The sequence below is a fragment of the Equus asinus genome, chromosome 14, assembly GCF_041296235.1.
Source record: "Equus asinus isolate D_3611 breed Donkey chromosome 14, EquAss-T2T_v2, whole genome shotgun sequence".
Taxonomy (NCBI): Eukaryota; Metazoa; Chordata; class Mammalia; order Perissodactyla; family Equidae; genus Equus; species Equus asinus.
In genome coordinates, this window is record NC_091803.1 from 33,696,169 (window position 1) to 33,720,669 (window position 24,501).

Below are 24,501 nucleotides of genomic sequence, written 5' to 3' on the forward strand. Positions count from 1 at the left end.
TTCTTCTCATATTCCTTTGGGAGCCTCCTCCCATCTCTCTGCACCCCAGCACCCTGACTCTATTTGGAAACAGTAGGGCTGACCTACCCACTCCCTTGGTTCCTAAATGGACACATGTCCCAGCCCTGCCCTATCAGCATATTCCATCCCCCTGGCCACTGTGATTGGTTCAGGGTTGCTCTCATGACCCAAGTCTGTCCAATCAGAGCCAAACCCAGAATATTTGTATGTACTATTGGAAAAGAACAGCTTCCTTGTCCAATACGGAATGCTAACTGCAAGGCTGATGAAAACCAGAGATGCTGGGACCTCCATGTGGGGAGGGCCTCCCTGAAAAAGCAGCTCACACCAAGAAAAGCAGTGCTGAAAGACGAAGGGAGATGCTGAACGATACCACAGGAGCCCTGGATTCAGCAGTGCCCGAAGATCTACCCCTTGGCTCTTTCGTTGAATGAAATTAATCCTGCCTCCTGCTTTTTCAATCCACTTTGAGTTCAGTGTCTATCACTAGAAACTAAAAAAGCCACATTACCCAAGATATGCCATGAAATCAACAGAAGGAATAAGCAGGTCTGATGTCTAGAGAGGGAGGGAATAAAGAGTAAAGAAAAAAGCTAGTCTAAATAAATATTTATTGAATGAAAAGCCACAGCAAACCAACCACTGAAGAAGAAATCCCATAGGGTTTTTAAAATTATTGTAGTCCTTTAGTATTACATAGGACTTTTTAGAGAAATGGCTTAACGGCAAGTTCTTTAAAACAATACAAAAGTATCAAGTGCGAACATTTAAAAGAGTAACAGCATGTAACAGTACTCAACAGTGGAAACTATAGGTTTAGACTTTTAAAAAATGGTCTTGGCCATAAGTTTGGACCCTATTTTCCAACTTTGTCTGAGGGGCCATTATCACCAACTGTTGCTATTCTTTCTGACAAAAAGCTAATAAGGCAGAAGAGATGGTTCTGTTTGGAATTTTTCCCCCTACCTCTTGTTTCAAGTGAGTGAAGAAATAAACAGCTTTTCTCATTTCCAAAAACATCATAAAATAAAACAGAAGAAAAAGAAAAAACAATCCATTTTTGCCCCAAATTGGGCTTTTGGACAAAGATCTGAGCCTTTGGGGTCAAGCTGCCTGGCTCTAGAGGCTCAGGATCCTGCCAAGGTCAAGTCTGCATATCTGGGGAGGAGGGGGTGAGAGGCAGGAGGAGCTGATAAGCCACTGCAGTTCTCTGCTGATTCTCCAGGTGAGGGTGGGTGAGCCCACAGAATTGACACAAGAGCAACAAAATCTCCAATTTGCCTCTGTAGGATCCTACAAATAAGTGAGAAGGCTAGAGGCCACCTCCAAGGAGTGCTTGACTACCTGGCCCCCTTCTCAGTCATAATCCTGAGGGGCGTGCATGATCCAACAGCCTTCCAGAACTGCACGGAAGAACGCTCTGGTTCCATTCAGTCGGTCATTCCTGGTAAAGCCCCTCCAAGTCTGTGGACTTCATAGCCAGCTGACAGTCGCCACTGGAGTTTTGTTGTGTGAATGATCTGTTTGGGAACAAGAGGAAATGGTTAGCTATAGGACCTCTTTAAAGAAGCAATGTAGAGAGTGTCCATAGCTAAATATATGACATTCATTGTTGGCTTATCGTTAGCTGCTTCTTGCAACCATATCAGATTTGGGGCTATACCAAGTTTACAGATGAGAAAACTGAAAGCACAAGAGGTGAAAATGACTGAGTTAGGGATGGGGATTATCATTCATCTGCCCTGCTCTAATCTGGATATTGTGTTTTTCCCAGTTGTTGCCTGTGTGCTCATGAAAGGTAGAGCAAGGAGTAGCCCTATTTTACCAATGAAAGAAAACTGAGAACAGAGAAGTTACACAGCTTGTTCAAGATCACACAGCTGAAAAATGGCAGAGCTGGAATTCAGACCCATAACTTCTGATTCTAATTAGCTGACCATTCCTTGACATCTTCAACAGAAGGGAGGTGGTAAGGGGAAAGGGAGAGAAATAGGTCTGTCCTTTTTGGTCCCTGTGGCGGTAGGTATTAGAGGGAAGTGAGAGGGGAGGTATCTATAGTAACTGGATCTATGGATTATCTTTGAATTTCAAATAGCCTTGCCATCGCTGACACCCCACTGTAGGAAACTATGGCACACCCCAGAGGCTGGCTGACCAACACACATCCCCAAGATCCTTCTCCTTGTGAGTTTATACTACAGAAGCTGAGAAGGCTGAACACTCCATCTTCCAGCCTCCCTTCCAGCTAAGAGTGGCCATCTGACAAAATTCTACCCAAGGAAGTCAGTCGGGGGAGGATGGGGAGAGGTCCTGGGAAAGATTTCACTTACTTGATAGAAAGGGTCTGACTCAATTGGTGAGGGAGGACTCATTTTTGTCTCCCTTCATCCTGCCTTGAATGTAGTTGGTGCACCCAGAGTCCCAGAAGCTTTCCTGTAGCCATGAAGTAGCAAACCAATGGTCTGAGGATGGCAATGCAGAAAGGCAGAAGTTGCCTGATATACTGATGAAACCATGAGAGTGGCTGTAACCAGCCCTGGGGTATCTCCATCTTTTTGTTATGCAATAAAAATACACCCCTATTTGTTTAAGCTAGTATCTACTTACGTTTTTCATTATTGCCACCCAAAGCATTCCTACCTAGTAACAAAAAACTAAGAAGGAAACCTTACTTCTTCTTAAGCTGAGACGTGAGGGGGCTAGGCATACTTTGGTTGCTTAAGGAGACTGAGTGTGATGTAAGATAAATGATGTGGTGGTTCCACAAATGACACAGGCTGCCCCAGCTTCCCCACCATCCCCAAACTGTGGGCCTGGAAGGTCTTGCTGACTCCCTAACAAAGGAGCGTGGTCTTCCCTTCTCAGAGGCTAGTTTATTGTCACAGGAGGCAGGCCAATGTATTTCTTCAAAAGACTATTTAGCCAATTTTCATAATTAACATCATCTTTTAAGTTTTGTTTCCTTTTTAAAAATTTTAGTTGTGTTATCTTTTGTTTTAGTGTCAAAGTCCCATTTGCATCACGGAATAAAGTAGAGAGTTCCTCTTTCGTTCCCCCATGCTTTGGATCATTTAACAAGGGAGGTGTCTATTTCCTGAGTTTTAAAGAATTCACTAGTGCAGGGGATTTCAGGTGACAACTATTCTCATAATAACATGACATACGCTAGGCCTTTTTTACTCTCAGTCTCTCACAAAGGCAAGCAGAGTTTTTTACAGTGTATTTGGAAGAGCTCCAAGACTCAAGAAACGAATATTTTCCAAATGACCACTGCATGAAGTTACAAACTCACGCATGGGAAAAGATCTAATGAAAGTGTAAGACAGACCAGTGGACAAAAAGTTCACATTTCAATTAACCTCTAAGAGACTACCACTTATCGAGTCTTGCTGTTCTATCAAAGAAGAACATCCAAACAGTCATCTGAAAAAGCTCTTGCTCCCCTTTCCAACCACACATTTGTGAGGCTGGGTCTTCTTCAAATACTGCAACCAAAGTAACACGTCACAACAGAATGAATGCAGATACCCAAATGAGAACCCAGTTGACTTCTATGGAGGCAGACATGGAAGATATTTGCAAAATGTACAACAGTGCACTCATTCAATTCATTTTGTATTAGAAAATATTGTTACTTTTCATAAAAATATGTTTTTGGTCAACAGGTAATATTGTTCTTTTTAAATGAATAAATATTTTTAAAATTTCTATTATAATTCTCAATACAGTAGTTATCAATACACTGAAACCACATAAACAAAAACTCTTTGGAAGCCTCAATAATTTTTAAGAAGATAAAATGGGTCCTGAGAAGAGAAAGCTTGAGAACTGCTGCCCTAGTGAAAACAATGGGTCCACGTGCTTCGGCTGGGAGGAGCCGGGGAGGATAAGAGATTAAGGATGAATCTTGGATATCCTTCTCAAGATTTATCTCTTCGCTGATAAATAGGTATTCAGATTTTCCTACTTCCTGTGGTACAGCTGAGCAGGGTTCAGAGGCAGGCAGGAATTCTGGCTCAGAAGTATCAGCCCCAATAAGCCAAGCAGGTCAGTATTTCTTCTTTTATCTCCTTTAAGACTGACAGTGATCACAAGAAATTTACGAGAAATTGGATGTAACTCCAGGGACATCAATTAAGCAATGCGATGAGGACCACTGCTGAGCAATCTTAAATTATACCTACTTCATATTTTATTTTTCAACATATGAGTAACAACAGGGTAACCTTTTCATAAGAAGTTCAAGGGCTATTCTGTAGAAAAACAAAGTTCAGGACATCGGTTCTTTTAGAGCAAGGGTTGGTAAACCATGGGCCCTAGGGCCAAACCCATCCTGCTAGTTGTTTTTGTAAATAAAGTTTTATTGGAACACAGCCACGCTCATTTTTTGTTTATTGTCTATGTTGCTTTCATGCTACAGCAACAGAGATCACGTGGCGTGCAAAGCCTAAAATATTTACTGTCTGGCCCTTTACAGAAATTGTCTACCAATCCCTGTTTTAGAGTCACTTCATATCTTGGTTAAGAAGTTTTGGAGTTAATTGACCTGGATTTAATAAGTCCCTTCTCTGTTTTGGGATTTGCCTTCATTTTTCTTATCACAGAATAGGGCTAGTACCTGCCCCACAGGGTGGGTGTGAGGATTACGTGAGCTAAGGCCTGGAAAGTGCAGAGCGGAGTCCCTGGTGCAGAGCAAGTGCTCGATGGGTCCCAGCCACTGTCCTCACTTCAGCAAGAGCTTACATGAAGCACAATGGAGTCACATCCCAATTGGGACTCAGATTCTAAAACCAACAAGGACAAAAAGACATAAATCAAGCATAAAAAAAAAAAATCACCTCTGAAAATCCCTTAGCAGGTGGCCTATTATAGACAAACATACTGTCTTCTGGTAATTTCAACACAGCTGGTTTCCCCTCCAGCATTTAAATAGATCACTCGTCCCTCCATGGAGGCCCCAGACGAAGTAGCTGGCATTTAGGAGCCATAATGTAGGAACAGAATCCATATGTTCAAACACGAGATTCATACTCTGAAGAGCAGAGGGGATCAAGACAGGCTATGGGAACAGTAGACTCACGGCTCCCCTGCCACCGGGGGCTATGTGCACGCTGAGTAGAATAGTAGCTCATTGTTCTCCTGTTGTTCTCCCCTCCCCTCAAGAAAAACATCTTAATTTGAGTTTTCGTAAATTTAATGGATGTCTTTTAAAAGGAATCAATAATAGCTACATCATCGAGTTGCCATGACAATGAGTTACCACACATGGTACATGACGATAGCCATGTTTTCGTTTGCAACACCATTGTCACTCCCCAATTGACATCTGATATGTATGGGGAACTATGATGAACACCTGCTTCTTACAATTTTGCTTCAAGACAATGACTAGAGTTAGGATATTATTTGTGAAAATCTCCCCAAATAGTAAAGATTAAATCATTGCATTGACATGTATTTACCTGGGAGAAAACCAGTAGTTGACGAGGCTGGAGACCACCATGTAGGACACTATAATTGTCCCCGATATGATGAGTGACACGAAACCCAAGCCACAGAGGACACAAAGCAGTGAGAGGCCGCCCACAGAGATGATCAGTCCTAGAGGAGAGTATGATTAGAAGAAGCACTCATCTAAAACAGGTTGAAAGTTGCCAAACCCTGGGCCACTGTGTTTACAATGACAGTTAACCCAGATTTTTTTTTTTTCTTTTTCAGGAAGATTAGCCCTGAGCTAACATCTGCTGCCGATCCTCCTCTTTTTTGCTGAGGAAGACTGGCCCTGAGCTAACATCTGTGCCCATCTTCCTCGACTTTATATGTGGGTGCCTACCACAGCATGGCTTGCCAAGCGGTGCCATGTCCACATCCAGGATCCGAACCGACCAACCCCAGGCCACTGAAGCGGAACATGGGCATTTAACCACCGTGCCAAAGGCCGGCCCCTAACTCAGATTTTTTTAAGTGAGATTTCCCATAAAAATCCAGGTTTCCAGCATCACTTAAAAACGAAGTGATCTAATCATGCCAGTGGGCATGACTGCAAGGCAAATGGTGTATGGCCAACACCCTTCCCTCTGCCTAGGGAGTGGTCAAATAGCCCAGTACTCCTTCCCCACAGCCACAGTGACAGTTTCAGGGATGGACCCTGGAAAGAAAGGAAAGCAGAGAACACAAACGGATGAGCTGCCTTCTTATGGAGATTTACAAAATCCTAGATCAGTGTTTTTCAAAGTGTGGCCAACAACCACTGTGTCAGAATCACATGCATGAGGGAAATTCAGATTTGGGGATCTCACTCCAGACCTACTCAATAACAATCTCTGGATGAGGCCTGGAAGTCTGCATTTTCAAAAAGCAAGTAAGATTTATGCACACTCAAGTTTGAGAACCATTGCTCTACAGGCTTTGCACATGCTGTTCCTCCTGTCTAGAAAGCCCTTCCTTGCCCACCCTGAGACAAAGTGGTTACACATCTTTAAAGTCCTGTCTTCTGTAAAGCTTTGCATGATACCACCAAAATGTAGTGGTTCCCTTCTTTCTCTCTGAATTTACTTTTGTCATTACACTCATTTGTTCATTCGCCCATCTATCCATCAATATTTACAGAACCACCACTCTGCCAGGCTGTATTTGGCTCGTCTGCCTACCATGCCCACTTTCTCCTTTTAGTGTAAACTTCCTTGTCCACAGTCCCCTGGGTGTTCTTAGTTCTGGGAAGCTATAGAATGGGCCATAGGTGATCAATCACCTGACCGGATGACAACCATTTCTTTGGCCAGTATCTTGTGGTTTGTGATCTGACTTGAAAAGGCAAAATGAGCAAATCAGATTTGCTTTCTCAGTAATTTTAACTTAGCAACACAGGGAGAAGTTGACAGTTGGCAGTGAGACTTCAGGAGGAAAGGTGGAGAAGGGGGCACCTCAGTAGCTAGCAAGGCACCTGGCTGCAAGAGGTGCTTGATACCTGGCTGTGAAGTGCATGGCCTATTTAACGATAATGGTTAGCATTCAAGGAGAAGCTACTCTGTGCCATGGATTGTGCTAAGTACACTATGGAACTGTAAGTTTCAATTCTCATAATAACCCCTTGAGATAGTATTATTATATCCCCATTTTACATAAGAGGAAGTTGGGGCTCAGAGAGGGTAAATAACTTGTCCAAAATCACACTGGTGGAGACAGGATTCTAATGTGGACTCCAGAGTCCATGTTTCTGACAAGCTGCCGTGGTTGATGTGATTTTGACAAGAATAGGAATCTTCGACAAGAGTGGCAGATGTCCAATAAATACTGTCCTCCTAGATGAGTCATTTTCCAAGGGGAAGAACAACTGAGCAGGATACCTTCCAGTAATATGACTCCCACAAAAGCGACCAGGAAGGTAAGCACCACGAGGAGCAGGAAGAACCCAACAGGAACGGCCGACATCGCAGCAAACACCAGCAAGGTGAGAGCCACAAAAGGATGCCTGTCCAGGTACTGACCCACTGGAGACTTCATAAGGGCTACCACCTGTGGGCAAAGGAAAAGGAGGCAGGATTGAATGTCATATCTGAATTACAGGTTGATGGACCTGCCCAAGCTGTGGAAAGTACAACCAGAGGTCATAGAGTTGAACAGCTCATAAGTAAGAAGTCAACAATAACAATCCTCCCAAGACATGAGTCACCCTGGCAACACCTTAAGGCAGCTATGGACAGATGACAAGTTTGAGGGCCCCACCCAACCTCAAGCCTTATGAAAGGAGGAGACTCAGTCATGGCTCTACTGCTTAATACACCCTCTCAGAAGACACTCTCAGCATAAGTGTGCACTGATGCAACGTACATACAATTTGCTGCCTCCTTCACAACTCAGGTGTTCATAGTTGAGGCCTCTGAGGCACAGAGAGGTTAAGTCCTAGCTACTTGGCATCACCTGGGAGTTTGTTAGAAATGCAGCATCTGGGGCCCTGCCCTATACCTGCTGAATCAGATTCTGCTTTTTAACGAGACCCCCAGGCGATGTGGACATACATTAAAGTTTGAGAAACAATGGGACTAAATGACTCGTCTAGAGTCACACAGCTTCCAAGATGCAAAATCTAGGCATTCAAAGCTAAATCTTTTCACTCTCAATGCCAAATGCTTGCAATGGCTGCCATCTCATTAGGAAAAAATGCTTTTATGTCATCAACTTGGATACTGTAGTTGGACCATAGCCTGATGACTATTGCAAACTCATGCTGTATTAATAAATAGATGATCTTCACCAGGCAAAAGGATTTTTGGATCTGGCTCAATGGAGGATGACAGCTTTAATGCAAAGCTGGCCCTGGGCACCCCACAAGGATGGGCTTCTCCCCTCTTCTAAGGCCACATGCTGTCTCTCTCCTCAGTAATGGCACACTAGTTCCTGTTCCGTTGAAAGGTTCCATCATTCCAGAACTTTCCCCCATCAAAACTGGTCCTTCTCGTGTCTTATTCCTTAGGGCCTCGTAGGCCAGCAGTTGAAATGAAGACCTAATTCAAACTATAGTGATCACAGGTGCCACTACACCAAAACAAACGTACCTCCTAGAAATAGTTGTTCACTCAAGTGATTCAAGTGGTGGGAATCTGGGGGCAAATCGGAAAGCAGGAGGGTTTTGTAGTTTATGATACAGTGACCAAAGCACAGGGTTCACCCTGCTTAAATAGAAAAGAACCGTTCCAAGAGGCCACCACCATCAGTCTTGGGACCTCAGCATTGCCTCTGAAGGGAACTCTGGAGGCACAACAAATTTCACTTCCTGCCAGGCCACAAAATGGCATAATGCCCACTAGCTACACTGCCTCCAGCGACTCCTTTCTGACAAAAGCTACCGAAGACTTGGCTATGCAGCTTCTCTAAGACCAGGAACTGCCTGTGAGCTGAGACTGCCCAGCTCAGATACTCTAGGATTAGAAAACAATGAGATTCTCCTGCTAGGGCGGCTAAAGGTAAGAGAGAGGTAGGGGGCCACAGGAGTTGGGCTGTCCCCATGAGCTGTCTCAGGCTTTGTTTGCTATGTCGCTCTAGTCCACGTGGAGCCTTAGTAAACCACCCAGGTGTCATCTGACAGACTGAACTGTTCTCTCTGATCCTTATCATCAAGAGACCCCGTCCCACAGCGGGGAGGCTGGAATACCAGGACACCAAGCTTAGGAGTTTATACCTGACTGTCCAGCACAGTAGCCACATGTGGCCACTGAGCACTTGAAATGGGGCTAGTGTGACTGATGAACTGGATTGTCATTTAAGTTAATTAACTTAATTTAAATATATTTGATTCAGTCATTGGAAAATTTTTAATTACATTTCAAATAAGTTGGGTATGTTTCAAATAAGTTTTTTAAGCTCAATATAACTTTATCTAGAAAAATAAACCAGAAGCAAACTACTGGCATTTGAGCAGGACTGTGAAATAACCAAAGAAATAAAGAAAGATGCACATGGCAGTCCTGTGTAAGAGGCAATTAGGAAGATTTGCAGGAAGTCAGATGGCCAAATTAGGCTGATGGCAGAGAGGGAAGAGGAGGAGGAGATGCAGTATGAAAGTGGATGAAGAGAAAAATCAACAGGACCTGGAGACAGTTTGGCATGGGGATACGAGAGAAAGGTAAGAAGGTTCTACTTCTATAGTCCTTAAGGAATCTGCTTTTTTCTTAGCCTCTTCTGCATCTGGGCCCTATAACCATAAAAGAGAAAGTCATCCCAATATGCAGAGAGACCATATGAAGAGGCAGATAGTTAAGCCCAGCCACTCTCTTCCCTAAGGGAGTATGGCCCTCCTGGGGCCAGTCTGTTAGGGAAAAGGAGGACATGATTCAGTTCTGCCCAATAAGAATGAGAACGGTCATTAAATACTCACATACCAAGCACTGTTTTAAGTGCTTTCAATGTATTTCCTCATTTATTTCTCCCTACAATACTACAACGAGGTAACAAGGAACTACTTAACACTATTTAAATCCAGGGGATTAGTTGTGCTGGACAATTAATTTTCATTCTCCCAGAAACAGAGGGAGACATAGTGGGAGGATGGAAAGTGAGAGAGCTTACTCAGTGACACGCACTGCAATTTTCAAACCCATCCTGGAAGTGGGCACAGGTTATCCAACCTAGGTTTTATAGGCACGGTGCTATGCTGAAGAGCCCAGGAATGCCAGGCTGAGACAGACTGGCACCATTATGTGCCAGGCTCTGTGCTAAAGCCTTTTCAAACAGCATCTGAGATCATCCTCACAACAAACCTATGAGCCTGGCATCGCTTATTTTAGAGAAGAGGAGATGGAGATTCAATGAGCCTAAGCGAGTTGCCCAAGGTCAGACAGAGGTGATTTATTTTAAAATGCACACGAGTATGGGAGGTTCCAAAGTAGGGGCAACATGGCCAGTATTTAAGGACGTAAAGGCTCCATCTGGGACTATTCAGGAGATAGGCCAATTCTCTGGTGTTAGAATATGAAAGGTAATCAGCGTCCATCTGTTGTCCCTTGCTACCAGAGGAGGGCAAGGGGTCAGGATTATTTAAAACCAGTGGTAATGACAAGCCCAAGGTGCTCGGTGTGACATTTTCTCCCAGATTACAGTCCCTGGGTGCCCAGCGGTATGCAATTCAGGGTTGGCACAAAGGTGCCTGGGGTCGTAGTTAAAAAACATCCTTTATGGACGGAAAGGTCCAGCATGGAAGCAAAACTATTTTGTCACAGATAATCCACATAAGGAGACACCATGGGGGGCATCTGCCCAGCCTATGCTCCACCTCTCTTCCCTCCTCTCTGAAAACGGCCCTCTCCCACAGTAGGGGTAGGCACCTGAGGCCATATTTACATCAATGAAATGAAAAGCCCCAGCCCAGCTGCCACCTCCCTGGCCACAGGTGACTTGGTCAAGCAGATTCTTGCTCCTAGGAGTCGGGCCCTCCCAGACCAGGTCCCTCAGAGGGCTTCAGCTGGGAGCTGAGGGAGACGTGAGGAGTTGAATGTGCCAGCCTGGGCAATCATGTCTGCCCACATGAATGGAAGAGCCAAGGAAGCCAGGCTGCAGAGAGAGGAGAATGGAGCAGACACACAGGAAAAATTAGATAAGAAGCAACTTCCTGCCTACGGCTTCTAAGTTAATGTTACATTTCCCAAGAGTCCTGGCAAGTGCCATCATTTGTTTGTTTGCTTAAGCTATTTTGAGCACATTTCTGGCTCTAAGTCTAAAAGTAAGGCCATTAAAACTTGATATTCCAGAGGCTTCCCAGAAGAGATGATGGAGTTGTTTCACAAACACTCCATCTGGAAGCCATCTATTCTTACCTGGAATTCAAAGGGCTTATTAACTCTGAGGAAAGGTTAAAAATTACTTGGGGGAAAGAAATCATCTAAATATCCCAGAAACAAGGTGATGGCTATATAAATTATGGTATGTCAATCTGATGGAAGGTTCTACTACCAAGAAAAGCAATCGTTCTAAAGACCTACGCTTCAATATGGCAAAACACCAACATATAATGTCAAGCAAAAACAAAAATATAGAACTACATATGCCGTAATTACAATCACCATTTATAAAAATTACATGCTGAAGGGGCCTAATAACAATAATGATAATAATAATCACCACCACTGGATTTGTTAGTGATGGGTTTACAGGTGAATTACTTTCCTTTTTCCTTCAATATTACTCTATTAAGACAATTCATATTAACTAATTCAATTAATACAATAAAAAATTTGAAAAGAAACTACTCTACCTCAGGACTATCTGAAGAACATCAGGTCATAGCCCACTGAATATCTGTCCTATCATTCTGGGAGTTGGCTGGCCTGGAAGTTATCTAGTTCAGATCTATGCCAATGCCCATGGCTGAAGAAGTGAAGAATGCCTACCTCAGAAGGTAGATATGAACATTAAGTGAAGGCATCCCAAATGCCTAGCACAGTGCTTGGCATATAGTAAGTGCTCAACCAAGGTTAATTAATACACAGTCAATCTCTATTATTTGCAGATTCCCTATTTGCAAATTCACCTACTCACCAAAATTGATTTGCAACTCCAAAATCAACACTTGCAGTGCGTTCTTGGACATGTGCACAGCAGTGAAAAACTTGAGTCACCTGACACACATTCCCAGCTGAGATCCAACTAGGTGACAATCTGCCTTCTTGTTTCAGCTCTTTAAGCAACTGTCCTTTTTGTGGTGTAATAAGTGCCACTTTTTCCACATTTTTATATTTTTTGGTTGATGATTTCGCCATTTAAAATGGCACCCATGTGAAAAGTGCTGTCCAGTGTTTCTAAGTGTAAAAAGGCTGGCATGTGCCTTAGAGAGAAAATACATGCGTTAGATAAGCTTTGCTCAGGTAAGAGTTATAGTGCTCTTGGGGCTGGCCCCGTGGTCGAGTGGTTAAGTTCGCGCACTCCGCTGCAGGCGGCCCAGTGTTTCGTTGGTTCGAATCCTGGGCGCGGACATGGCACAGCTCATCAAACCACGCTGAGGCAGCGTCCCACATACCACAACTAGAAGAACCCACAACGAAGAATATACTACTATGTACTGGAGGCGCTTTGGGGAGAAAAAGGAAAAAATAAAATCTTAAAAAAAAAAAAAAAAAAGAGCTATAGTGCTCTTGGCCATGAGTGTGATGTTAGAGTATAAACAATATATATTAAATAAAGCGTCTTTAAAACAAAAATACACATAAGACAGGTTACGTATTGATGGGGTGATGAAAATGTTGTGACCAGAAGTTTGCCAGAACCTAATCCTCTATTTCCTCTAGGAGCAATGGTTCAGTGTTTGCTAATCCCATGTTTGAGACTTTATAGAACATAACTACCACGAACGATAAGACTCAACCATACATGTAGATGGGCATGAGGACCTTTCTTATCGGGCTAACTTCTAGTAACAAGAGACTCAGCCTGATGACTAAAAAGCTGCTTGTCCAATTTAAAAATAGCTCGCTAAATCCACAGAGTGCCAGAGACATTTGGGGACAAGTCCAGAAAAGTTCTCTATCGAGTATATTGTTCTAGATCGAAAAGTGGTATCTCCTCAGATAGACCCTAGTGGAACTGTGCTGTCCAATACAAAAAAATAGATCCGCAAACAGTTCATTTCAATATTTTTAGGGGTATATTGCACAGGCAAAAACTGTAGAAGGACATACAACAAAATGCTAATAATATTCTCTCTGAGAGCTGTTAGTTTTTTCCCCTGACAAAATGCTGAAAGGCATATAGAAGAAAGAAATAAAGATAAATATGCCAGTTAAAGTGGAATATACTATCTCAAGTCCCATCACCACTGAATTGCTGCTGAAAAGCAGTTAGTTCCAATTGAAATGTACTCTAAGTGTAAAATACACAATGGATTTCGAAGATAGGACAAAAAAGAATGCAAAACATCTCAGTAAATTTTTTCACTAATAATTTTTTATAATGATTATATGTGAAATAATACTTTATCAGGTTAAATAAATACATTATTAAAATTAATTTCACCTGCTGCTTCTCACTTTTTAAATGTGGCTACTAGAAAATTTAAATTACCTATGCGGATCACGTCCTATTTCTATTGGACACGGGGTTTCTAGTGGAACAATGGACTCAAATCTTAAAGTAGGCGTTGGTCCCTCATTTTCAGGGTAACAGATAAACCAAAACTAACAACAAACTAAAAAAGAATGGTATCTGTGGCACAGTCTGAGAGAGTCTCCACTCCATATCCAGCTAAAGAATTGCATTTGCCACTAGGGGTGGTCATGCGACTAAATTTTGGTCTACGAGATATAATTGGGAGTGCTGTGTGTGTGACTTCCAGGAGCTCTCCTTAAATTGGAGGTGTCTCGAAAGGCTTTTTCTTCCCTCTCTCCTCCATCCTATTGCCTGGAATAGGAATACAATGGCAGATGCGCTAGCAGCCGTCTCAAACAATGAGTTTGAAGGTCACAACTTAGACACAGTAGGGTGGTGAGCTTGAAAGATTTCTGACTTACCTCCAAATTTCTTTCACTTAGGAGAGAAATAGCTTTCTATGTCATTCAAGCTAATGTTATTTTGAGATTTTTCCATTATATGTAGTGATTGGAAACTTACCTCTGAGTTATTCTGGATGGATTCTATCAGCAAAGATAGCTTCCTCTGTAGCTCCTGCAGGTCCTTGGAGATACTCGGGGGCTCCTCTTTCGCCATCCTGAAACCCACTTCAGTCTCTTCAGGGATTAATTGTTCTACCAGTAAGCTCTCCAGTGCAGGGCACAGCCGAACCTCTCATATCACCCTGTCTCTTACTGTCACTAGAGGAAACAAAAAGTTTCTTAAATCATTAGTGGTTTCACCCAACTAACCCAACAAGAGTTTCTGCTCTGCTCGCACATTGATGGTGGGCATGCAGATGGAGGATAACTTGGCAATATCTATCAGAATCTCCAATTGTACACACCTTCATGGAACAGTTTATTTTCCAGGAATCTGAAGGAAATAATCAAACAGGTATATCAAAATGTATCAAAAGGATGTGCAGTGCATCCCTGTTTATAATACATAATAAACAACAAAACAATGAAAGAAACTACCCATTAGTAAGAAACTGGTTAAATAATGATAAATTCATACAATGGAGTATCGTATGATCATTAAAATGATACTGTGGCTACTTAGTGACAGGAAAACATGTCCATGATAACTGAAAAAAAATTACAGAATACTCCATATGGTTACATAAACATACATATTTTATGTACATATCCTATAGTAAAAGATTTAGGACATATAACAAAATGTTAATGTTACTTTCTCTGAGAGTTTATTTTTTTAGCCTGACAAAATGCTGAAAAGACTAAGAAGCAAGAAAGCTGAATACACTATTTTAAGTCTCATTGCCTTTTTGTTTTTTTTCTAGAAAGCCTTTCTAAAACAACAGTGATGATGGCTGATTTCTTTATTTACTACCCACACTAAACAGGTTGGCTCCCGATTGTATTATGCCATAAATTATTCTCTGTTACTTGTGTGTAAGTTTCTTCCCCTCAACAAGAGAGGCGTCTCAGGGACAGACCTTGCCACAATTACATTCTGTGACACAACAGCCTGGAATTTCCAGTAGTGTCCCAATCTCACATAATTATTCTTAATAAAAGCAATTTGTTAAATTAGATATCTATTTTTTTAACCCTAGTTGGATTTACATATCAACAAATATATTGTTCCTACTTTATATTTCCCAGAACAACAACTATAGGGCTGGACACAGAGATATTTTTTGCATTTCTCCCTTACAACTGACCTCCTGACAAACGCCTAAAAGATTCTGTCACATTGGACAAAACTAAGTGAAAAATGCTTACACTTATTTACCATATTGAATATCCCACATGAAAATTATGAGTTGGGGATCTACTAACATCACAGTCTAGTATGCAAATTATAAAGCACCTTTTAATCAGCCGGTCCAGAGATCCTCTGCTACAATCCCTTTTGTGAAACAGAACCCCTTAGACAGGGGAAGACTTACCCCTCCACCCCCATATCCTCTCTGTGAAGCCGCAGCTGGTACAGATCTTGAATTTGGGATGTTCCCAGCACTCAGAACCCTAATCTCATGTCTGCAACCGGCAGAAACAAGCCCAGCTCCCCTTATTGGTCTCCAGAGGCCTGGGAAACCCAAGGGCCACCCAGACCGGTTTGGGGAGTCCGATGAGAACAAAAATGGATAGAATGCCATCCTCCTCCCCCAGGTCCCCCCCCCCCCGCCCCCCCGCCGTCAAATGCATCCACCTGGCCACCAATCCTCAGACCCTCCCTAGTTACCCACTCCTGGGGTGGTTCCCAGGCACTGAGAAGTCTCCAGAGGAGAGAAGGTCGCAACCCCTTAACCCGGCGCAGCACACCAGGCCTCCCTGCCCCGCCCCCGCCTTCCGCGCTGAATTGAGAGATCACCCGCCAACCGGACCCCAAAACACCCTCGGCTCTTCCACCCCCGCCGCTCTCGGGGGGCAAACGGCTACCCCGAACGTTCCAGCTGGGAGCAGGAGGGGTTGCATCTCCTGTCGCCGGAAGGGAACTGCGGGGCGCCTCGGGCCTACCCAGGCCGCCCCCTCCCCACGTGGCTGCAGTCACTCAGCCTTCCAAAACGCGAGGCGGGGGGGGGCGCCCAGTTTCTTGGGATCCAAGGGAAGAGGGGGAAGGGGGATGACGCAGGTGGAGAGGGGGCTACGCGCCCGAAAGGGCACCTAGACCGAGAAATGGGAGCTCAGGGGGGAGTCGAAGACCCTGGCGTTAATTTGGGGAGAAGAATCCACCTTTGGTGCTTGGAGCTCCCCTCTCTGCAGTGACGCGGGAGGGGGTCCTCGGTAGAGAGGAGGGACCTGGTGGGGAGGAGGGCACCCATTTTCAATAACTCCGAGGAGACGGTTTGGAGACACCTCAAACAGGTTTCCTCAGAAGAGACAGGGTCTCGAGGGTGACATAGGGCTGGCAACCCTTTTATCCAATCTAGCGGCAGCTGTATGTCTGTGCGCGCGCGTCCCAGCCCGTCCCAGGGCCTCAAAGGGATGAGGCTTCCCTTACTACGGAGCCGACTGCCCTCAACCCGGCGTCCCCGCGCCCCTCCATTTGCCCGGCCCGGAAGGGGCTCTAGAGGGCCAAGGGCACCCTGTACTCTCACCTGGTGCTGGCGGCCGCGCAGCCCCTGGCCTGCAGGGGAGCGCAGGGAGGAAGACGAGGCAGAGGAAGACACTCGCAGCCGGGCGGGGCGGGGCGGGGCGGGGTGGGGCGGGAGTCAGGGCCTGCTTCCTCTTCCCCGCCCCGCCCTCCTCCGCCCCTCGGCGCCGCTGGGCGGGGCTCTCCCCGCCCCCGCGGCAGGAAGGATCCGCCCACGGCGGACACAGCCGCGGCGCCGGCCATCTGCGAAGCGCGCTCTCACGCAGCGTTTTGGAGCGGCCCAGAGAAGCCCCAAAGGAGGAACCCATGAGGAAACTGAGGCTTAGAGAGAGTGGTCCTTCCTACACTCTTGGCTTGAAATGAGACTGCTCAGGACATCTCTAAGACAGGTGGACTGGCAGCTGAGAAGGGGTTTTCGCAGGGTCTTAGGGCTTCCCCTGCCTAAATACCCTGAACCGGCTCTTCTGGAAGCATCACTGGAGCTCAGGACTCACAAGCGACGAGGTACGCCCTTCGCTGGAAGGTTTGAAAATGCAAGTGTCACGAGCCAGTGAGTTCCTTAAAGATGGATTAGATTAGTATTTCCGTTTTCTAGATGAAAAAGGCCAAACCTGAGTCCCTCAGTTCTCATTCAGTGCCCGAACACATGTTTCCCGGCCCAAATCCAGCCCATAGAGCAGTTTCTCAAGGGCGGTGCTTGACATGTGGGCGGGAAAATTCTGTGTTGTGTGGCTGTCCTGTGCACTGTAGGATGTTTAGCAGCATCCCTGGTCTCTCCCCACTAGATGCCAGTAGTACTCAGTACTCCCCTTCCCCCTAGTTGTGACAACTAAAAATGTCTCCAAACAAATGTCCCCGATTGAGAACCACTGCCATAGAACATTCTTTAGGAAAGAGAGAAGCAATCACAGGGTTGTAGCAAGGACTGGTGCAATAATGGCTGTGAAGAACTTAGCACATATTTGGCAGGTAGGAGGGGCACAAAAATACTTGATATATTACTTCTTTATTGTGTGTGTGTGTGTGTCTTGTCAAGGCTACTTGGTTTATTTTCCCTTTTTTAAATTTAGATATAATTGACATACATTATACTAGTTTCAGGTGTACAACGTAATGATTCGATATTTGTATATATTGCGAAATGATCACCACAGTCTAGTTGTAACATTCACCACCACCATATAGTTACAGAATTATTTTTCTTGAGATGAGAACTTTTAACATTTGTTCTGTTAGCAACTTTCAAATATGCAACACAGTATAATTAACTATAATCACCATACTGTGCATGACATCCTCATGATATTTATTTTATAGTGAGAAGTTTGTACCTTTTGACTCCCTTCACCCATTTTGCTCACCCCCCAGTGATGTATTACTTCTGCCAACTAATATTTCTAGGAATAATCAGGCTGGTGGATAGAGAAATAGGCTTGGGGATAATAATAATAATAAGCTAAGGGAGTCTGCTATAACTCCACAACAGCCAAGAAAGGGGGAGCTTATGGTGGAGATAGGAGGACATGAACAGGAAAGTGTCGCAAAATTCTTCAGTTTCAGTCAGTCCTGTCTGGTTTCATGCACTTTGTTGCGCTGCAGTTATGATGGGTGCCCCACCAGGAAAAGGTTGGTTTTTTTCCTTAGGCTAAAACATTGCAACCATCCTTCCCCTGTGGGTGTTGCTTTGGAAAGCTGACTTGGAGCCCACTGGGATTTTTGTTCAAGGGCGCCATCTAGGGGCGCGTCTCTGAATCCTCTAATTCCTGCCATTTCTGGCATCTTTGTAGGGCCAGCCAGGTTTTGCTTTTCCCTGTGGGTTGGCTGCCTCTCCACCATATCATGTATTCCCCGTTGGTCGGGATGTTAGCATCTCTCCATAGCATAAGGACTTGGTTCTTGTTGACCATTTGATGGGTCAATATAATAAATCCCTGTGCAGCCTCTTCTACACTTTTCCCCAGTTACTTACTCTGGCTAAGCAACTATTTCAGGCCTCGGAAAAGATCTGTCAGGAGCACTGGGCTCTGAATAAGAAATGTGTGAAAATTTCCAGCAACAGATTGAGACTCTAAGCTGTTAATACCACAGAGATGGGGACAAGCGAGAACATAGCTGACCTCTTCTCCCCATATTATCAGATATAGCAAATAAAAATACAGGACACTCAGTTCAATTTGAATGTCAGGTGAGCAACAGATAACTTTTTAGTATAATTATGTACCAAATATTGAATGGGACATACTTAGACTCAGAATTCTTTGTTGTTTACCTGAAATTTGAATTTAACTGGGCATCCTGTGTTTTAGCTGGCAGCCTTATGTACTTGAGGGCTGCATCCTTGCTTGGGAATTATTGAACAGAAGATTAAGTCAGACAGACAATTCTGGTGCAGGTGAGGCAGCCTGGGGGCGATGGCATTTTCATTCTCTTTGGTGGATATTTTATTTATTTTCTGTCTTTCTTCAGACTATATGTACAGGCCTTTGGTTACAGCCATGGAGCAGATTCCATAATCAGGTTCAAGTCCCAACTTTGCCACTGACCTAGCTGAGTGACTGTGGGTGGGCTACTTAACCTCCTTGTTTCTCAGTTTCCTCAGCCATAAAATTTAGGATAATAATTGTATTTGTCTTTTGGGTTGTTGAGAAGATTTGGAGAGATGATGCTTCTTAAGTACTTAGCACAGTGCCAGCAGCTAGTGTAGCTCAATAAATGAAAACTGTTATTATTGTGTTGATATTTTTGACACAGGTAGACAAAGCACACTAAATTTCAGGTGGAGGTGTGTCTCCTACTCACCCACGGGGTTGTGGGGTTTGTGAGCACCATACTGGGCCCTTTCTAGTTCTTTACTTCGTTAGATTACAGGACCTGTTTTTTGGTGGGATGTCGGATTTCCTGCCCTGTTATAGGATGCCTGGTAATAACCCCATTTCTGTCTAAACCAAAATCTCAAACCCTGCCTCTGGCTCATTTATTCCAAACACTGTTTGAAAGAGTGTATATACCTTATGGTAGAGAATATAAATATAAGGAACGAGAAACCTCAAGGTTATTTTGAAAGTATAGAGAGCCCAGCTTTAGGAAGAAGCAAGAAAAAGGAGAAATGGAAGTATTTGGTGCTATGCGGTGCTCATTGTAGGATCTGAGAATGTTTGTGTTCTGGATGGGTGCTTGATGGAAAGAGCACTGGACTCTGGAGTCATAAGGACAGGGTTCAAATTGTGTCCATGCTACTTATGAGTAGTGTCAACTTGGGAAATTTATGTGTGTATCTCTCTCAGTTTGGGTTTCTTCACTCATTAAATGGGAACATCATAGAATGTGGGGGAAAATTGAATGTAAAAACCACATAGGGAAGCATGGCTTCCAAAAAGAACTCAATGTCTAACTTGATTTCAGAAATTAAGGGAGAACTTTGAAATCGACCGTGTAACGTGCTTTAGATGTTTGGACAGCAGCTAGTGTTGTCACTTGCGTGTATGAGAATACTTGTGTGTGAGTATGTGTGTGCATGTTTCTGTGTTTATAATAAGGAGCATGTTAGCCACATTTATAGGCACATATATAGAGGGCCTACTATGTCGGGTGACCACACTGTCCCAGTTTCCCCAGGACTGAAGGGGTTCCCAGGGTGCAGGACTTAGAGGGGGAAAACCTAGAAAGTCCCAGGAAAGTGGGATGAGTTGGTCATCCTTCTAGTATGTGCAAATTGCTTTACAGGCATTATCCCATTAAACCTTCACACCTATCCTATGAGGTAGGTACTCACATTGTTGCCATTTTACGTAAAAGCAGGACATCTGGAGAGATTAAGCAACTTGCTCAAGCCACATAGCTGCTTAATGAGAAGGGCAGGATCTGAACCCAGAACTCTCTCTAGCTCTAGAGTCCAAGAATTTCACCACCATGTTAAGTGCATTTAGGCCTCTCCAAAGGCACAGTGTCTTATTGCCACTCACTTCTACATTTCTGGATCATTGTTAAATACTTTCCCATCTTCCCTTCTGTCATCAACACTTCCTGCTGCCCAGCCAGGCCTCCAACAAAGAGAGAGACCAGGACACAGAGCAAAGTCAAGCCCAGTCTTGTATGTGGGCACAGCAGAGGTCCCTCTTTCCTTAGCAACAGACGCTGAAGCCTAGTGACCGGCTCTAATGTTAAAACAGCCCCGAGAGGAGGAGAGAGAAGAGTTCACGCTGCCAGGGGTATTGTTTGGTGGGATGCTTCCTCCCTCTTCTCTGTATTAATATGTAACTCTGCTTCAATTTTTTCTCCACAGCAAACTCATTATATTCCTGGGAAGGTTTCAAAAGAGGAGCCGCTCAATGGAAGGGAAGAGTGGCTGTCACAGGAGGAGTAGGAACCACAGCAGAAAGCCCAACAGAACCTCCATGCTGCCTCTTCATTCTCTACCCTCCCTTTCTCTCCTCTTCTACCAGGGAACCCCTCAGGGGGCTGAATTCTGTGACCTCAGAGAGGCAGCTTTGTGAACAGGGCTTTCAGAATATCTGGAAAGTTCCATTTTTGTGTCATCCCTATTGTGCTATAAGGAAGTGTGAATTTCACAGCCACTGGTAGGAGAGGAAGAAACTCAGACCTCTTTATTCATTTTTTAATAGGTCCAGTTAGAGTGGACAACATGAGTGACATGGATTGTTCATCTCAGAAGGTAGGTGTGAATTTTAAGGTGTATTTCTTTTTTCTTACCTGTGTTTTCAACATGTAGGGAATTTGGAAGTGGGTGTGAAGGGGATTTTTCAATCATAGACCAGTTGCCGTGTTAGATCCCCTGGACTGAGCAGGTGTGTTAATAACATGTTTTTGTGTCGTTTGAAATATGCTTTTTTGCTGAATTAGGCTTGAGGACGTCTTCAAGTTTCACTATGAAAATTTCAGGAACAGACACCTGTTGTTCCTTTCCCTTCCCTTCTAAGAACATTAGACCACGTGTTCTGTGTAACAGTTCCCAACCCTGGATGCACATCAGAATATCCTGGGGAACATCTTGAAAACATAGAGACTTGACCTCATTCCCAAAGATTCTAATCCAGAAGATTTGCAGTGAGGCCTTGGAATCTGTATTTTTAACTAAGACTCGAGTGATTCTGATGTAGCAGGTCCTCAGGCAAGCATTTGTAAACTGCTTCCATGAAGCACGTACAAACATCACATGTAGTCAGAAATAAGTCACCTGAAAGTAATGGTTCTACCCAGTGTAGGTGCCAGAATCTTGGTGTAAAAGCCAAGATCCACTAGGTTGCCATACATTGAAGTGCCCAGAGGAGCATTTAAATGGAAACTTATGAAATTAAAGTGGATTTGTTGATAGTGACTGAGTCCACCACCTGAAATGAAAACTCTCTGCCATTTACCAGAAACAACACTTGAGCATTAATATTTTTAACAAACTGTTTTGCATAGCCAGGTAGGTCTTACAAACGTCTCCATCTCTTTCTCCTTGAAGGCACCACAGAGAATTCTTAGCCAGATATGGTCAAGAAAACTCTGTTCTGTTCTAGAATTGATTTCTAGATCTGATGATCTTGTGTGTGTTCCACGTGTTCCTGTCCCGTGGACTGAGATGTTTTCTGCTATCAGGGTATTTATGGTTCTGTGTGTATAAATCTTAATCTGTGCCTATGAACTAGCTTGAAGTTTAATTTGTTCTTCAGAGGTTCTGTTTCTCTCCGTTGTGTTCTGCAAAATGCTTAATGCTGGTTTGCTTTCTTGCAAAATGTTGTTTTGCTTTCTTTATTGTCTCAAGAACGGCTTATCTCTTTCAGTGATGACTCATCTGCCTCTGTGTCTGTCCCTTGGATGACCATGTCTCAGTAATTCACTCCAGCTTAAATCAAAAAGGGAATCTGTGCGCTCACATAATAACCGAGAAATCCAAGTTGGATCCTGGCGTCCAGTTGATATCATTGGGAGTCTTTCTCCTTCTGGTGGCTCTGCTGTCTTCTGTGTGGCTTTATTCTAAGGAATACTTTTTCCCATGAGGCAAAGATGTCTGTTGAGCGTGCCGCTTCCTCAGTAGTTCTAGCGAAAGTGTCAGGGAAGACTCTGATCAGCCCAGTTTAGGTCACAGGCCTATCCCTGAATCAGTGTGTCTAGGAGGATAAAGTATTCTGATTGGCCAGACCTGTGTCACATGCTCTGCCCTGGAGCCTGGGGCTGGGATCAGCCCACTGTATGACAGGGACTGAAATTGGAGAAGAGCCAGTTGTGTCCACCAGGGCTCTTATTCTGCCTTTTTTGGTAGGAAGAGTAACTTCCCAGTTGGTGTGAGGGCTGAAATCAGGTTTACCCCACAATGAGCAGAAGCATGAATGCCAAGACACCTCCTGAATATTGTTAGCATCCTCCTCAACTGCAGAAGGTCAGAGTTTTTTGGTTTAACTACTCGTCCCCACTCTTGTTGTAACTTACTCAAGATGTCTGAAATTTGTGGTGTTTGCTTGTTGCTCTTTTAATGAAGCTTTTATTTGAAACAGATTTAAAAGCTAGGCCAAGGGAAAGATTTCCATTGACCACAAAACCTTCTTACTTGCAAAGATGAAATACAGACAGCCCTAACTTCTCAATCAGTATGTGTTGTACATCTGGGATCCTGAAGGAAATCATGAATGACTTCATATCCCTGAAAGTACTGCTGCCAACATCCACCTTGGATGGTATGGTACCCCTTCGGATGACCAGGTTCCTTTCAGGTTGATGCTGGGGCTTTTCATTTTGTTCACGTCATCAGTACAGATGTGATACTAATTTCAGTAGTGAAGGAAGGAGCTCTTGGAGATGATTGGTCAATTCTTAGATCCTTAAAATTGAGGATCTGCTCTGTCAAGAGCAGAGAGACAGACACGGTGAATTAAATCAACAAGGCAAGTTCTCTAAGCTGAAAACAACAGGGTCAGTGTCTCAAACTCATCAGAATTAAGGTGGAGCCCAAGCATCCCTATTTTTAATAAACTTCCATTGATGAGTCTGATGTGCCACAATGTTTGAGAACCACTGAGTTAGGCCATTAGATCGATGAACCTATTTGATGTTTTTAAAGATCCCAGGCTCATATGCATCTTTGTTTGTGGGTTTTCGTGTTTTTGTTTAATTTTAAGATCAACCTTCCTAATGTGATTTACCATATTAAGTGATGCCTCCTGTCTCCAATGTGTTGGGATGCAGAGTGATGTGTATATTTAAAAGCACTTCTCCTTGACTGGGATGTGGGACCCATCCCCTTTGAGCCTTAGTTTCTTCAGCTAGAACATAGGTATAAAAATCTTGTAAGCGCCTGGCACATCATAATTTGGAATAGTGGCAGATGATGTTATTATTGTTTCAGGACGTTGAGTCATGAGTGAGGGGTTGGTTGGGGCATGGGGAGGGCTAACATCTGATCCATATACCCCCTACCCTGCTACCCATCACCAATTACCCTGCATGACATAATTTGCCAACCCGAATAAATCAAATCGATCCAATAATGTCTCATCGTACGCAGGAGTTAAGTCCAAAGTGATTGCCTAAGGTGAAAAACCACAGAGAGCCAAAATTGCCCCTGAAAATCCCTTAACCCGTCTTTAAAGTGCTGCACAGCAAACCTCTGAATAAGTCAGCCCAGCAGTTTCCCTCCAGTGTTGGAACAAATTGCAGTTTCTCCATCAGATCCCCAGATGAAGTAGTTGTCTTGCATATAGGGCCTGTGTTATAGGACAGAAACACACACAGCATCATTCAACACTGCAGTCATTTTCAGCTCTGCTCAAGAGAGGCTCTTAGGAACTGAGAGTGCCCTGGGAGCCACAAGTTCACCCCTGC

At 43.9% G+C, this 24,501-nt stretch overlaps 2 protein-coding genes across 9 annotated transcripts in view; one reads left to right on the forward strand and one right to left on the reverse strand.

Annotated features, from left to right (window-relative positions):
• Nucleotides 1–615: 615 nt before the first annotated feature.
• On the reverse strand, nucleotides 616–16,859 carry LDAF1 (lipid droplet assembly factor 1). Of its 3 annotated transcripts, XR_001400723.3 has the most exons (7): nucleotides 16,685–16,829; nucleotides 14,116–14,315; nucleotides 7,368–7,536; nucleotides 5,484–5,622; nucleotides 4,640–4,805; nucleotides 2,352–2,483; nucleotides 616–1,541 (listed from the first exon to the last, which is right to left on the reverse strand). XR_001400723.3 is itself a non-coding variant. In XM_070484815.1 (5 exons), the coding sequence occupies exons 2-5, from the start codon at nucleotides 14,209–14,211 to the stop codon at nucleotides 1,460–1,462; spliced, it is 486 nt and encodes a 161-aa protein (XP_070340916.1). In that variant the 5' UTR covers nucleotides 14,212–14,315; nucleotides 16,685–16,859; the 3' UTR covers nucleotides 616–1,459. The 3 variants fall into 3 exon arrangements, 1 of the variants encoding a protein (XP_070340916.1); XR_001400725.3 differs by lacking the exon at nucleotides 2,352–2,483 and having other exon boundaries at nucleotides 16,685–16,843; XM_070484815.1 differs by lacking the exons at nucleotides 2,352–2,483; nucleotides 4,640–4,805 and having other exon boundaries at nucleotides 16,685–16,859.
• A 20-nt stretch (nucleotides 16,860–16,879) lies between these two features.
• DNAH3 (dynein axonemal heavy chain 3) overlaps nucleotides 16,880–24,501 on the forward strand; it is a 167,162-nt gene continuing 159,540 nt past the window's right edge. For 5 of the 6 annotated variants that reach the window (XR_011494269.1, XR_011494270.1, XM_044747042.2 and 2 more), the window contains exons 1-2: nucleotides 16,880–17,184; nucleotides 21,303–21,352. Coding sequence is in view for 4 of the 6 variants with exons in the window: in XM_044747042.2 (XP_044602977.2) it covers nucleotides 17,040–17,184; nucleotides 21,303–21,352 (195 nt within the window). In the remaining 2 variants the exon portion in view is untranslated. Of the gene's footprint in view, nucleotides 17,185–20,962; nucleotides 21,353–24,501 lie in introns of all 6 variants that reach the window. The other variant, XM_044747043.2, reaches the window with a different exon arrangement.